Source organism: Typopeltis vanoorti, chromosome 8, assembly GCF_054136105.1.
Source record: "Typopeltis vanoorti isolate ZY-2024b chromosome 8, IOZ_Tvanoo_1.0, whole genome shotgun sequence".
NCBI classification, from domain to species: Eukaryota; Metazoa; Arthropoda; class Arachnida; order Uropygi; family Thelyphonidae; genus Typopeltis; species Typopeltis vanoorti.
In genome coordinates, this window is record NC_143556.1 from 147046999 (window position 1) to 147062858 (window position 15860).

At 35.2% G+C, this 15860-nt stretch overlaps 1 protein-coding gene across 1 annotated transcript in view; it reads left to right on the plus strand.

Moving 5' to 3' along the window:
- Nucleotides 1-15860, plus strand: part of LOC150104414 (2-oxoglutarate dehydrogenase complex component E1-like) — a 596096-nt gene that overhangs the window by 206624 nt on the left and 373612 nt on the right. The window contains exon 10 of the mRNA XM_090396361.1: nucleotides 15495-15623. Within this exon, the coding sequence (XP_090252487.1) occupies nucleotides 15495-15623 (129 nt within the window). The remainder of the gene's footprint in view (nucleotides 1-15494; nucleotides 15624-15860) is intronic.

The following is a 15860-nucleotide window of genomic DNA, read 5'->3' on the forward strand; positions in this document are numbered from 1 at the left end:
TGTAGATACTACATCACTTAACATACATTTTGTGTATGCATCTTATTTACTACTTTATTTTTCGAATAATCATGTAATGCTGTAGGACATCTTACCTATTTGTGTACTTTCTAGTAATTCTGTTTATATGTATCCTAAATTCTGTTTCTACTGCATTTTATTTTTTTAATTTTAATTTAATTTTATCTAAATTTAATTTTCATTCATGCATATTGTATAATAATCCCTTTTTGCCTATTTTTGTGCTGCTATAAAGACATCTGTTATAATTATACATAGATGTAGATACAGTATTCCTTGGCTTAGTGTTTCATATAATATGTATTAACTTATATTGTTAACTATTTTTGCACTACTGTAATAACCTCTGACCTTGTGTGTTGCTGTGCCCTCTGCAATAGTTCTGTTTACCTAGAGATGCTGCTTTATGAAACTAGATTCTTGTACATACATATTATTAACAATTTTCTGTAAATGCTAATGTTTGTAACCTTTAGTATGGCACAGTATGACCTTCGTAGTTTTTGTGCCAAATAAACTATAAACCAACCAATCAACCTGAATCAGCATGAGGATATTGCTATTAATAATATACATAACATAGTCAATGCAACTCTTTCTTATCTCTCATATTATGAGAAATAAGAAAAAGTTGCATTGAATATATGAATATAAGAATAAAAATATTACTATTATTAGTTTAAGAGTATCTATGAAGAATTTCATGTTGATTTATGGTAATTTTCATAGTCTGCTATTGTCCATTCTCTTTAGCTATGATAGCCATTTTTGTGTAATATTTACTTATGTAATAATTAATTGCTTTTATATTCAGAGATAGTAAAATTTCTTCCTTTAGTTTCATTCAGGAACTTAATTTCATTCTCCAACCCTTAACTAACTCATCCATAGTACTAATGTATGTTTTGTGGGTGTGATTCACACTAAAAAAAAAAAGAAAAAAGCACTTGATACCTTATTGAGAGAGTATATTGCTTTTGCAAAAATATATATGTTTAATTATTTATTTTATTTATTTTGTGCTATCTGTTTAATGTTTAAATTTCTACCACAACTGATTTCTGTTCTCCCCTGCCCTTAAACAGACCTAAGGTTATCAGCCTGTTTAATGTGTGCAGTTCACCAACTTTTGCACGAATCAATTAGAAAAATTTATTTTATTTACAACTGTGCCATCTAATTGAATTAATATAGTTTGAAAATTAAGGTGTCGAAAACGGGAATCATTAACTCATCATCATCATCAAATTCCTGCCATGTACCCTCAAGGGGTGTACAGGATATGACAGTACTACATGAAAAAATTACATCATTACTAACTTCCTATCTACAATTTTCCTCCAAATCAGTCTGTTACTTGTCAAGACTCCAACATTATCAGATCTTATGTTTCTATCGTCTAAGGCACTTTGTACCGTATCAATCCACCTATATCTTGGTCTTCCTCTGGGTCGTTTTCCTGCCAACCTGGCAGAGAACACTTGTTTTGCTAATCTTTCCTCTCCCATTCTATTTAAGTGACCATACCATCTGAGATTAGCTCTGCTAACGCATTCCTGGATGCTGACAATGTCAAGTTCTTTCCTAATATCCTCATTTTTAATATGATATTGCCATTGATGCCATCTGTTCACGCCTCTAATCTTTCTCAGGACTCTCATATCTGCGGTCTCTAGTCTTTGATCAAGTGTTTTACTTCTGACCCAGCTCTCAGATCCATAAGTTAAAATTGGTTTGAACACAGTCTTGTATACAGCTAATTTAGTGTTCCGACTAATTTCTTTCTTATTCCATATGAATTTATTCAATTGACTTCCCACGATACCAGCTTTGCTGATTCTTTTGTCTATTTCTATATTTAGTTTACCGTCTTCAGTAAAAATTGTGCCTAAGTAGCTGAAATGTTTTACTTGTTCCACAGGTTCACCATTCACAACACAGTTGACATTTTCAATGATTCTGCCTATTTTCATTGTCTTTGTCTTTTTATTGCTGACCTTCATACCATATCTATTACAACAGCTATTCAATTTAGTCAGAGAATCTTGCAGACTTGTAGCGGATTTATTTAGAAGTATAACATCATCCGCATAAAGCAAAGAGCTGACATTAACATCTCCAATTTTGATATCAGGTTTAATACCACATTCCTTCATAATGTGATCCATATAGATAATGAATAACAGAGGGGATAATGTACATCCTTGTCTCACACCAGATTTAACATTAAACCATCTTCCTGTACCTCCTTCAATTCTAACTGCTGACTCACAACTCAAATAAAGACTAAGTATTGCTTGATATAATGCCCCATTGACACCATATAACTGCAGCGTATTGAATAGCTTCTCTCTTGGCACCTTGTCATATGCCTTTTCCAAATCGACAAAACTTAAATACAGATCTTTGTTATATTCCCATGCTTTCTCGACTATTTGTCGTAAAGTGAAGATCTGATCCTGACAGCCTCTATTTGGCCTGAATCCAGCTTGTTCTTCACCAAGCTTTTCTTCCACAATTCTTCTCAACCGTTTCTCAAGTATACTTGCATAGATCTTGCCAGGAACACTCAGTAGGGAAATACCTCTGTAATTCTCACATTCAGTTTTATTTCCCTTTTTATATATGGGTACTATGAGAGCTCTACTCCAATCATCGGGAATTCGTCCCTCTGTCCAGGCTTTCTGAACTATGCAGTGCAGCCACTGTAAGACTCTTATACCACCATACTTCAGCATTTCTGGTCGAATATCATCTACTCCTGCTGCCTTTCCACATTTCAAGCCTTTGATGGCTTTTTCTACTTCAAGTATGGATATGTATTCCTGACTGCATGCCTGGTCAGTGTTTTTTACCACTGTGCTGTCATCACTGCTTGTTTCATTTAGCGATTTTTCAAAGTAATTACTCCATACTTCAAGGATATCTTTTATTCCAGTTTTCATGTCACCTTTATCATCTCTAACTCCTTTTACAGCACTCTTTCCTCCATTCCTAAGCTTCTTCAACAACCTCCAGAATATTTTGCCACCTTCTTGATATTTATTTTCTATATTCTTGCCAAAGTCCTCCCATGACTTTTGTTTAGCTAGTTTTACACACTGTTTAGCTTTCTTACATTTGTCTCTGTATTCTGTAAGAGTAAAAGCTGACTTATTTGCCAGGAACTTTTGATATGATTTCTTCTTTTCCTTCACTGCCTCTTTAACTTCCTGTGTCCACCAGGGAGTTCTGATTTTTTTATCTTTGCACACAACCTCACCACATGCCTCTCTGGCAGAATCAATCAATGTTTCCTTCAGAGTTTGCCACTGAATCTCCAAGGTTTGATTCATGTTCTCAAACTCTTTCATTTTCTTTTCAATAATATTTCTGTATTTTAGTCTACAGTTTACATCTGAGAGCTGCTCAACTTTTATTCGCTTTAAAACTTTCTTACATGTTATTCTTTTCAATATGAAATTCAATTTTATCCTGCTCAAGACTAAATAGTGATCACTTCCAATTTCAAATCCTCTGTACACTCTGGTGTCCTGCACCAGGGAGAAAACATCACTATCAACAATAACATAGTCAATGAGACTTTTTTTATTCCTAGCCTCTTCTCTCCATGTGAATTTGTGCACATTTTTATGTTGGAACATGGTGTTAGTAATAACCAGTCCATGTCCTGAGCAGAAATCCAACAGATATTTGCCATTATTATTAGCTTTGCTCTTTTCTCCAAATTTTCCCAAAATATTTTGTATGTCTCACAATCATTTCCTACTCTACTATTTAGATCCCCAACAAGGACCAACTTTTCATTTTTCATTGTGTCAGTTGCTTTTTCTAAAGCCTCAAAAAATTCCTCCACTTCTACCTTAGTAGAACCTTCTGTGGGACCATAGGCACAAATAAGTCTCATTGTCCAGTTCCCCATTCTCATATTTGCCCACATTACTCTACTTGAGACTGACTGCCATTCAAGAAGATTAGCCTCGTATTTTGTGTTGAATACTATGGCTACTCCTTCTTTTCCTTGATTGTTATTGCCTGAATATAACATTTTGTATTTATTGCTCAGAAAGATCTCACCAGTTTTGGTCTTTTTTGTTTCAGTCACCTCTATTATGTCGATCTGGTACTTATCTAATTCCTCAGCTAGCTCCATTTCTTTGCCATTCAGGCTTCTTATGTTGATAGCACCGATCTTTAACTCTGGTGATGTTGAGTTGGGGTTTGTTTTCAGATTTGTTCCAGTAGCTGACTTTTCGCTGTTCGCCCTGGTTCCCTGGCGAAAACAACGGGGGCCTTGTTTAACCGGGCGACGCCCCAGCCGGCATGAAATTTTGTCATGTTGTACCATCATTTTTTATTTTGGTTTAACCAATAAGAATACAATTTGGTCGGCTAAATCCCAAATTGCCAGCCCATCCTCGTTCGTTCAGTATCAAAGTAGATACCCAACAGGGTGCACCACGAGAAGGTGAGGATTGGACATTAGGTCAGAAGCCCTGGTCGGTTCTCCGCATTCCTTTAAAGGCTATGTGGAGGTCTCCTCTCAGTTATACAGCTTTGACCCTTAAGCACCCCATAATAAAGAATCATTAACTATATACAGATTTTCCCTTATGCAAGTCGTGACTGCTCAAAATCGAATTTGCATGCAGGTTCGCTATTTTTTTTTGAGCAATGCATTGGCTAAAGAACAGGCCAGGTAGTTACAAAACATTTATTTTGAGCTAGAATAATAGTACATACACAAACAATTACTGAGAAGTTATCTCACTCAACTGTTTTGACACACAGGGAATGTAGTTTGCACAACAAAACTCACAGTGCACTCAATGCTATGCTAACTCATTAGACTTAAACATATAATTGTCTCCTATGCACATATTTAACCATGCGCATATTTCTCTACTGCATATACAATTTAACATAAAATCTTCCCTCAAAGACTATAACCTAGTTATTGCCTAGCTGCATATGTTTCCTTAATAACACTGTTCCCTTTCTTACAACTAAGTACATATTCATTATCTAAACAAACAAGTTAACATATAATCTTCCCACAAAGACTGTGACTTAGTAACCTGCTTATAAACAATTTCTTGTAAGCACACATACAATTCAGAGTTATGCTTTCTTAACAATTACAAAACAGTGCTTACATTTTCTTTGGATATAAAGTCCAAATAAATTACGACAAACTTCATCAAGATCGTAGCGTCTTCTTCCTGGTTGAACTTGGACTACACTGGCGGTCTCTTATAGAAATTTCCTCTGTCAAAAACTTGATATGGAACTTGCCGAATTTACCACAAGACTTAAGGGTAACTGAGCTTTCGTAGCGTGTCGATCAGTCACTGGAACTTCATTGGAAAACTTACTGACTGGACGGCGCTTGGTACTGACTACCTGGAGACTCAAGCTTGAGAGCTATCGGCGATGAGAAGAAAAACAAAAGGCCTCGGCAAAAAAAAAAAAAAAAAAAAACCTCTAGCCAAGAGCCACAATCTCCTTTTATACAATATCTAGCTCTTTGTTCTCTATGATGTGCTTTTCGGGATTAGCTTTTATCCTAATGACATCATTGTTGCCCCTTCTGTTAACATCGCTTGACCTTGCGACCTATGGTTGATGTTTCGTCATCGCTAATCTGGCTTAATCCCTACTTATAGCTTTACATACAAGTTAACATATATGCACTTTTACAGCATAATTAAAAGAAACACGTACTAACCACAGTGAAAATTATTTAATTGTAAATATTTCATCCTAAGCATCTTAGGACATCATCAATACTTTAGTTTTAAACAACAATAATAGGAATAACATACAGTTAGGGCACATGATTACAATAGAATCTCATTAAATGTGCATAACGTGCTACAGTAGTAAAAAAAAAAAAAAAATAATAAATTATTTAACACAATTTTGTATGACAATTTCCCATACTTTAGGAATAGTAAGAATGTCGTTGCGGTTTAAGTTTGGTCTATGTAGTAGGGCTTCAGAACTCTCCTTGTATAAACGTTCATGTTTATATAAAGATCTATATAAAAGTTTAGACTTTTCCCAATGGATCCTATGGTTTGGATTTTCAATTCCGTGCTGAGAGAGGCCGATTTCTGCGGTTTAAAAAGACGAATGTGGTCTTGATGTTCCAAGATGCGTTTCTGAACAGACCTACCTGTCTGTCCAAAGTAAGATAATTTGCATGCGCATGGAATCTCATAAACGCCAGGCAACATCAAGCGTGAGAGTTTGTCCTTAGGAGAAGGTAACAAGTTGTAAATTTGGTTGATGGGTTTGTAAGTAGTGGCAAAATTGTATTTCTTCATAATTTTAGAAAGACGTTCTGAGATGCCTTTAACGTAAGGTATGGGAATCCTATGGACTTCTTCCTGTCTCTGGTTTGATGTGTGGAGGTGACTACTGATGATTTTTTGAGTTGTTTTAGGATTATATCCATTTAGGATTGCTGTATTTTTGATTAGTTCTAATTCCTGGTTTAAAGATTCTTCAGAGCAGCAGAATTTGTGTGCTCTGGAAACTAGTGATTTAATAATGCCAGATTTCTGAGATGGATGATGAGCAGAAGAATTGTGAATGTAACGACCTGAGAATGTAGGCTTGCGAAAGACAGACGTGGCGATGGAACCGTCTTCTTTTCTTTGGATGTGTAAATCCAAAAAGGAGATACCCTGTGGAGATTCTTTTTCTAACGTAAAGTTGATGCAATGATGAAGAAGGTTAATTTTATCTAGAAACAGTTGTAATTCATGTTCGGGATGATCCCAGACTGCAAATACGTCATCGACATATCTTAGCCAAATTTTTGGTTTGGGTTCAAAAGTGAATATTTTTTCCTCAAGCTGTTCTAGAAACAAGTTTGCTAGGTTTGGTGATAAAGGAGATCCCATTGCTGTTCCTTCTTCTTGCTTATAAATTTGACCATTCCAGGTGAAGTAACCTGATGAAATAACAAATTTGAACAGTTCTACTATATCAGATGGAAATTTTTGAGTTAGTATTCTATTGTTTCTTTATGGGGAATGTTTGTGAAGAGGGAGACAATGTCGAAGCTGATTAACAAGTCAGTTTTTGAATATTTTTTTGATTAAAAAAAAAAACGTTTATAGCAAAATTATAACATTCTTTTAATAAGCACATATTTTCAAGAGTTCAAAATATTTGGAAAACCCTAGAAAATCAAATGCAAAAAATTACAAAGTTTAATTATTTGTGAGAAATTTTACACTTTCCATTAAATATATTAATCACTGTTACTGTCTGTAGTTAAATGCATGATCAGCAATGGAATCTCATTTATTAAAATTTCCAAAACATACTGTTGGCAATTTCATCCACTTTAATACCCAGAATCGATTCAAATTTTTGTGCAAGAAATTCTGTTAATGACTCTACATTTAATAATGAGAGTAATCAACTTCTTTATAAGTTACACTCAAAATTGAAAAATATGCACCTTTGTGTGACTTTTTCTTGACTACTTGTATTAAAAACTATAACTCATTAGTACTGTCTAATTGACAGTACTGTGAGTTAAAATCACCTAGTCTGTTACCTTCGTATTGCTTACCAATTGTATCCCTGAAGATGCCGATAGCAAAAATCTATGAAACTAGTCGGATAATAAATATTACTCACTTGACTAACATTCCTAAAAAAATGAATTATAGTTTCTAATATGCACCTTTATTGATCATGTGTTGATTTTCATTGTAATAGATTTAATCGCAGGATATGTTTTGAAAGTTAATGTGATTCTTTTAATGGTTAAACTTATTTTACACTAAACACAGAGCTATCAAATTAAATTGACATTTTCAAGATTTTCCTAATGAATTATTCCATACAGGTTACTAATGTAATGTTGATAGTTAGTAGATCCACATAAAAATTGAAATTACCTATAACAAAAGAGTTATGATGTGCTTGTGTATTTATATCCAAATACACTGGATAAATATATACTATAATCCATTTATATGTTTAGTAAATTATATATATACTGTCGCCATGTGAAACCACATTCCATTCTAATGATATACTGGCTTTAGTTACAGCTGTGTGACAGTATGCTACTGAAGTAGCAGTACTTCATGCTCACTACTGTGACTCTCTATTGTAGCTTGAAAGGGTGGATTTTAATCCTATCTGAGACATACACCAGATATAAGAACTTCTTACTGGAATGCAAGTTAACAAAGTTGAGAATAAAAGGAGTGCTTAAGGGTCAAAGCTGTATAACTGAGAGGAGACCTCCACATAGCCTTTAAAGGAATGCAGGGAACTGACCAGAGCTTCTGACCTAATGTCTAATCCTCAACTTCTCGTGGTGCACCCTGTTGGGTATCTACCTGGATACTGAACTAATGAGGATGGACTGGCAATTTGGGATTTAGCTGACCAAATTGTATTCTTATTGGCTTAAACCATTACACAAAATGATGGTACAACATGACAAAATTTCATGCCGGCTGGGGCGTCGCCCAGTTAAACAAGGCCCATGTTGTTTTTGCCAGGGAACCAGGGTGAACAGCGAAAAGTCAGCTACTGGAACAAATCTAAAAACACACCCCAACTCAACATCATGAGAATTAAAGATTAGTACAATCAACATAAGAAGCCTGAATGGCAAAGAAATGGAGCAAGCTGAGGAATTAGATAAGTACCAGATCGACATAATAGGGATGACTGAAACAAAACAGACAAAAACCGGTGAGATCTTTCTGAGCAATACATACAAAATGTTATATTCAGACAATGACAATCAAGGAAAAGCAGCAATAGCCATAGTATTCAACACTAAATACAAGTCTAATCTTTTTGAATGGCAAGCAGTCTCAAGTATGTGGGCAAATATGAGAATGGGGAACTGGACAACAAGACTTATTTGTGCCTTTGGTCCCACAGAAGGTTCTACTAAGGTAGAGGTGGAGGAATTTTTTAAGGCTTTAGAGAAAGCAACTGACACAATGAAAAAGGAAAAGTTGTTCCTCGTTGGGGATCTAAATAGCAGAGTAGGAAGTGATTGTCAGACATAGAAAAATATTTTGGGAAAATTTGGAGAAAACAGCAAAGCTAATAATAATGGCAAATACCTGTTGGATTTCTGCTCAGGACACGGACTGGTTATTACTAACACCGTGTTCCAACATAAAAATGTGCACAAATTCACATGGAGAGAAGAGGCAAGGAATAAGAAAAGTCGCATTGACTATGTTATTGTTGATAGTGATGTTTTCTTCCTGGTGCAGGACACCAGAGTGTACAGAGGATTTGAAATTGGAAGTGATCACTATTTAGTCTCTTGAGCAGGAGAAAATTGAATTTCATATTGAAAAGAAAGACATGTAAGAAAGTTTTAAAGCGAATAAAAGTTGAGCAGCTCTCAGATGTGAACTGTAGATTAAAATACACAAAGATTATTAAAGAAAAAATGAAAGAATTTGAGAACAGGAACCAAGCCTTGGAGATTCAGTGTCAAACCTTGAAGAAAACCCTGATTGATTCAGCCAGAGAGGCATGTCATGAGGTCTGCAAGGATAGAAAAATCAGAACTCCATGGTGGACACAGGAAGTTAAAGAGGCAGTGAAGGAAAAGAAGAAATCATATCAAAAGTTCCTGGCAAATAAGTCAGCTTGTGCCCTTAGAGAATACAGAGACAAATGTAAGAAAGTGAAACACTGTGTAAAACCAGCTTAAAAAAAAAAGCCATGGGAGGACTTTGGCAAGAACATAGAAAATAAATATCAAAAAGGTGTTAAGACATTCTGGAGGTTGTTGAAGAAGCTTAGAAATGGAGGAAAGAGTGCAGTAAAAGGAGTTAGAGATGATAAAGGTGACATGAAAAAGGGAGAAAAAGATATCCTTGAAGTATGGAGTAATTACTTTGAAAAATTGCTAAATGAAACATGCAGTGATAACACAGTGGTAAAACAACACTTAACAGGCATACAGTCAGGAATACATATGCATACTTGAAGTAGAAAAAGACATCAAAGGCTTGAAATGTTAAAAGGCAGCAGGAGTAGATGATATTCGACCAAAAATGCTGATGTATGGTGGTATAAAAGGTCTCAAAGTGGCTGCACCGCATAGTTCAGAAGGCCTGGACAGAGGGACGAATTCCTGATGATTGGAGTAGAGCTCTAATAGTAGACATATATACAAAAGGGAAATAAATCTGAATGTGAGAATTACGGAGGTATTTCCCTACTGAGTGTTTCGGGCAAGATTTATGTTAGTATTCTTGAGAAATGGTTGAGAAGAATTGTGGAAGAAAACCTTGGTTAAGAACAAGCTGGATTCAGCCAAATACTGGCTGTCAGGATCAGATCTTCACTTTACATCAAATAGTGAGAAATCATGGGAATATAACAAAGATCTATATTTAAGTTTTGTCGATCTGGAAAAGACAAGGTGGAAAAGGCATATGACAAGGTGCCAAGAGAGAAGCTATTCAATACGCTACAGTTACATGGTGTCAATGGGGCATTATATCAAGCAATACTTAGTCTTTATTTGAGTTGTAAGTCAGCAATTAGAATTGAAGGAAATACAGGAAGATAGTTTAATCTTGTGTGAGACAAGGATGTACATTATCCCCTCTGTTATTCATTATCTATCATCATCATCATCAAATTCCTGCCATGTACCCTTAAGGGGTGTACAGGATATGATAGTACTACATGAAAAATTTACATCATTACTAACTTCCTATCTACAATTTTCCTCCAAATCAGTCTGTTACTTATCAAGACTCCAACGTTATCAGATCTTATATTTCTATTGTCTAAAGCACTTTGTACTGTATCAATCCACCTATATCTTGGTCTTCCTTTGGGTCGTTTTCCTGCCAACCTGGCAGAGAACACTTGTTTTGCTAATCTTTCCTCTCCCATTCTATTTAAGTGACCATACCACCTGAGATTAGCTCTGCTAACGCATTCCTGGATGCTGACAATGTCAAGTTCTTTCCTAATATCCTCATTTTTAATATGATATTGCCATTGATGCCATCTGTTCACGCCTATAATCTTTCTCAGGACTCTCATATCTGCGGTCTCTAGTCTTTGGTCAAGTGTGTTACTTGTGACCCAGCTCTCAGATCCATAAGTTAAAATTGGTTTGAACACTGTCTTGTATACAGCTAATTTAGTGTTCCGACTAATTTCTCTCTTATTCCATATGAATTTATTCAATTGACTTCCCACCATACCAGCTTTGCTGATTCTGTTGTCTATTTCTATATTTAATTTACCATCTTGAGTAAAAATCTTGCCTAAGTAACTGAAATGTTTTATTTGTTCCACAGGTTCTCCATTCACAACACAGTTGACATTTTCAATGATTCTGCCTATTTTCATTGTCTTTGTCTTTTTAATGCTAACCTTCATACCATATCTATTACAACAGTTATTCAATTTAGTCAGATAATCTTGCAGACTTGTAGCGAATTTATTTTGAAGTATAACATCATCCGCATAAAGCAAAGAGCTGACATTAACATCTCCAATTTTGATATCAGGTTTAATACCACTTTCCTTCATAATGTGATCCATATAGATAATGAATAACAGAGGGGATAATGTACATCCTTGTCTCACACCAGATTTAACATTAAACCATCTTCCTGTACTTCCTTCAATTCTAACTGCTGACTTACAACTCAAATAAAGACTAAGTATTGCTTGATATAATGTCCCATTGACACCATATAACTGCAGCTTATTGAATAGCTTCTCTCTTGACACCTTGTCATATGCCTCTTCCAAATCGACAAAACTTAAACACAGATCTTTGTTATATTCCCATGCTTTCTCGACTATTTGTCGTAGATCTGATCCTGACAGCCTCTATTTGGCCTGAATTCAGCTTGTTCTTCACCAAGCTTTTCTTCCACAATTCTTCTCAATCGTTTCTCAAGTATACTTGCATAGATCTTGCCAGGAACACTCAGTAGGGAAATACCTCTGTAATTCTGACATTCAGTTTTATTTCCCTTTTTATGTATGGGTACTATGAGAGCTCTGCTCCAATCATCGGGAATTCGTCCCTCAGTCCAGGCTTTCTGAACTATGCAGTGGAGCCACTGTAAGACTCTTATACCACCATACTTCAGCATTTCTGGTCGAATAACATCTACTCCTGCTGCCTTTCCACATTTCAAGCCTTTGATGGCTTTTTCTACTTCAAATATATATATATGTATTCTTGACTGCATGCCTGGTCAGTGTTTTTTATCACTGTGCTGTCGTCACTTCTTGTTTCATTTAGCAGTTTTTCAAAGTAATTACTCCATACTTGAAGGATATCTTTTTCTCCTGTTTTCATGTCACCTTTATCATCTCTAACTCCTTTTACAGCACTCTTTCCTCCATTCCTAAGCTTCTTCAACAACCTCCAGAATATTTTGCCACCTTCTTGATATTTATTTTCTATATTCTTGCCAAAGTCCTCCCATGACTTTTGTTTAGCTAGTTTTACACATTGTTTAGCTTTCTTACATTTGTCTCTATATTCTGTAAGAGCAAAAGCTGACTTATTTGCCAGGAATTTTTGATATGCTTTCTTCTTTTCCTTCACTGCCTCTAACTTCCTGTGTCCACCAGGAAGTTCTTATTTTTTTATCCGTGCACACAACTTCACCACATGCCTCTCTGGCAGAATCAATCAATGTTTTCTTCAGAGTTTGCCACTGAATCTCCAAGGTTTGATTCCTGTTCTCAAACTCTTTCATTTTTTCTTCAATAATCGTTGTGTATTTTAGTCTACAGTTCACATCTGAGAGCTGCTCAACTTTTATTCGCTTTAAAACTTTCTTACATGTTGTTCTTTTCAATATGAAATTCAATTTTATCCTGCTCAAGACTAAATAGTGATCACTTCCAATTTCAAATCCTCTGTACACTCTGGTGTCCTGCACCAGGGAGAAAACATCACTATCAACAATAACATACTCAATGAGACTTTTCTTATTCCTATCCTCTTCTCTCCATGTGAATTTGTGCACATTTTTATGTTGGAACATGGTGTTAGTAATAACCAGTCCATGTCCTGAGCAGAAATCCAACAGATATTTCCAATTATTATTAGCTTTGCTCTTTTCTCCAAATTTTCCCAAAATATTTTTGTATGTCTCACAATCATTTCCTACTCTGCTATTTAGATCCCCAACAAGGAACAACTTTTCCTTTTTCATTGTGTCGGTTGCTTTTTCTAGAGTATCAAAAAATTCCTCCACTTCTACCTTAGTAGAACCTTCTGTGGGACCATAGGCACAAATAAGTCTCATTGTCCAGTTCCCCATTCTCATATTTGCCCACATTACTCTACTTGAGACTGACTGCCATTCAAGAAGATTAGCCTCATATTTTGTGTTGAATACTATGGCTATGCCTTCATTATCTATATGGATCACATTATGAAGGAAAGTGGTATTAAAAATGATATCAAAATTGGAGATGTTAATGTCAGTTCTTTGCTTTATGCGGACGATGTTATACTTCTAAATAAATTCGCTACAAGTTTGCAAGATCCTCTCACTAAATTGAATAACTGTTGTAATAGATATGGTATGAAGGTCAGCAATTAAAACACAAAGTCAATGAAAATAGGTAGAATCATTGAAAATGTTAATTGTGTTTTGAACGGAGAACCTGTGGAACAAGTAAAATATTTCAGCTACTTAGGCACGAGTTTTAGTGAAGATGATAAATTAAATATGGAAATTCTCATAGACAGACTTATACGTTGGTTATGCATTATTAAAACACTTAAGGAATTGAACAATGTAGCTAAGGATATAAATTAAATTATACTTTAATAAATACTTTCTGATATTTCGGTAACGTCACGTTGCCATCTTCTAAAGGAACTTACAAAAAAAGGTACGTGCACGTAGGCACTACAACACAGTAACTGGGAATGAAGAGATGAAGTGAAGAAACTGTCTTACTTTGGCTAAACAGGCAGGACAGCGAATATCAGATTTCTGATCACAAGGACTACATCCGGTTTCACAAGTACAGCCATTCTGCTCTTGCAGACCATGCTTTGGATACACGCCACAGAATACGGTGGAAAAAAGCTACAGTAATACACCGTAGCAAATACAAATTTGAAAGATTATTTATGGAATCAGCCTCAGCCCTAAGAAATTCTCCAAATTTCAACAAATTTGGTTGTATGCGACTGCCCCAAATTTGGGAGGATTACATCAGCAGACCTTTAGCCCAATGGCCATGAACACCTACTTAGCCCGCTAGAGGGCACCATCAGGACTTTTAGGAGAACAATAGCTTCATCTCTTCATACCCAGTTTCTGTGTTGTAGTGCCTACGTGCGCGTACCTTTTTTTGTAAGTTCCTTTAGAAGATGACAACATTGCCGAAATATCGGAAAGTATTTATTAAAGTATAATTTAATTTATATCCTTAGCTATGTTGTTCAATTCCTTAAGTGTTTTAATAATAAATATGGAAATAGACAACAAAATCAACAAAGCTGGTATGGTAGGAAGTCAATTGAATAAATTCATATGGAATAAGAGAAATTAGTCGGACCACTAAGATATTCAAACCAGTTTTAACTTATGGATCTGAGAGCTGGGTCAGAAGTAAAACACTTTACCAAAGAGTAGAGACTGTAGATATGAGAGTCCTGAGAAAGATTAGAGGTGTGAACAGATGGCATCAATGGCAATATCATATTAAAAACAAGGATATTAGGAAAGAACTTGACACTGTCAGCATCCAGGAATGCATTAGCAGAGCTATTTTCAGGTGCTATGGTCACTTAAACTGAATTGGAGAGGAAAGATTAGCGAAACAAGTGTTCTTTGCCAGGTTGGCAGGAAAACGACCCAGAGAAAGACCAAGGTATAGGTCGATTGATGCGGTACAAAGTGCCTTAGACGATAGATTCATAATATCTGATAATCTTGAAGTATTGACAAGTAACAGACTGATTTGGAGGAAAATTGTATATAGGAAGTTAGTAATGACGTAAATTTTTCATGTAGTTAACTGGAATGTCATGTCAGGAATTTGATGATGATGATGCAAGTTAACACATGCAAGAAGTGTCAAGGTTTTTTCCTCCTCTATTTTTAAACTTTATTTTTCATGTAGTACTATCATATCCTGTACACCCCTTGACTGTACATGTCAGGAATTTGATGATGCAAGTTAACACATCCAAGAAGTGTCAAGGTTTTTTTCTCCTCTATTTTTAAACTCTATTTTTAATTCCTTTAAAATAGACAAACCAGCTGAAGAACATCAAAAGGTAGTATACTCTCGTAATAGCTTTAGTTGCTTTAATGTATTCATAAATCACAACTGCTCTTGTATTGATATATTGTGTTTTATTCTATTAGAAATTCTTTCCATGTAATATTTTAGCTCAGCAGATCACATGCTAGGCTCATAAATTCTCACTTCTGTCATTTTAGGTAATGAGTATTCTTTTACATGGAGATGCAGCATTTGCAGGACAAGGAGTTGTATATGAAACTTTTCATTTGAGTGATTTACCTGATTATTCTACACATGGTACAATCCATATTGTAGTGAATAACCAAGTATGTGTTATTTCATAGCTATACTTTTTGTTATACTTCTGTGTTTCATGATTACAATGCAATAATATCTAAAATGACACTAGAGCTTGTTAAGAATAACCAAAATCCAAGTATTTCAGCAAAATCTGTGCTCAACTTTTTCAGGGTTTATGCAGTAAGTATGATCTAACATAAAATAGTGATGCAACTGCTAAATTTAATTATGCACTTTTTTGAAATTGTAAGTGATCACTTAAT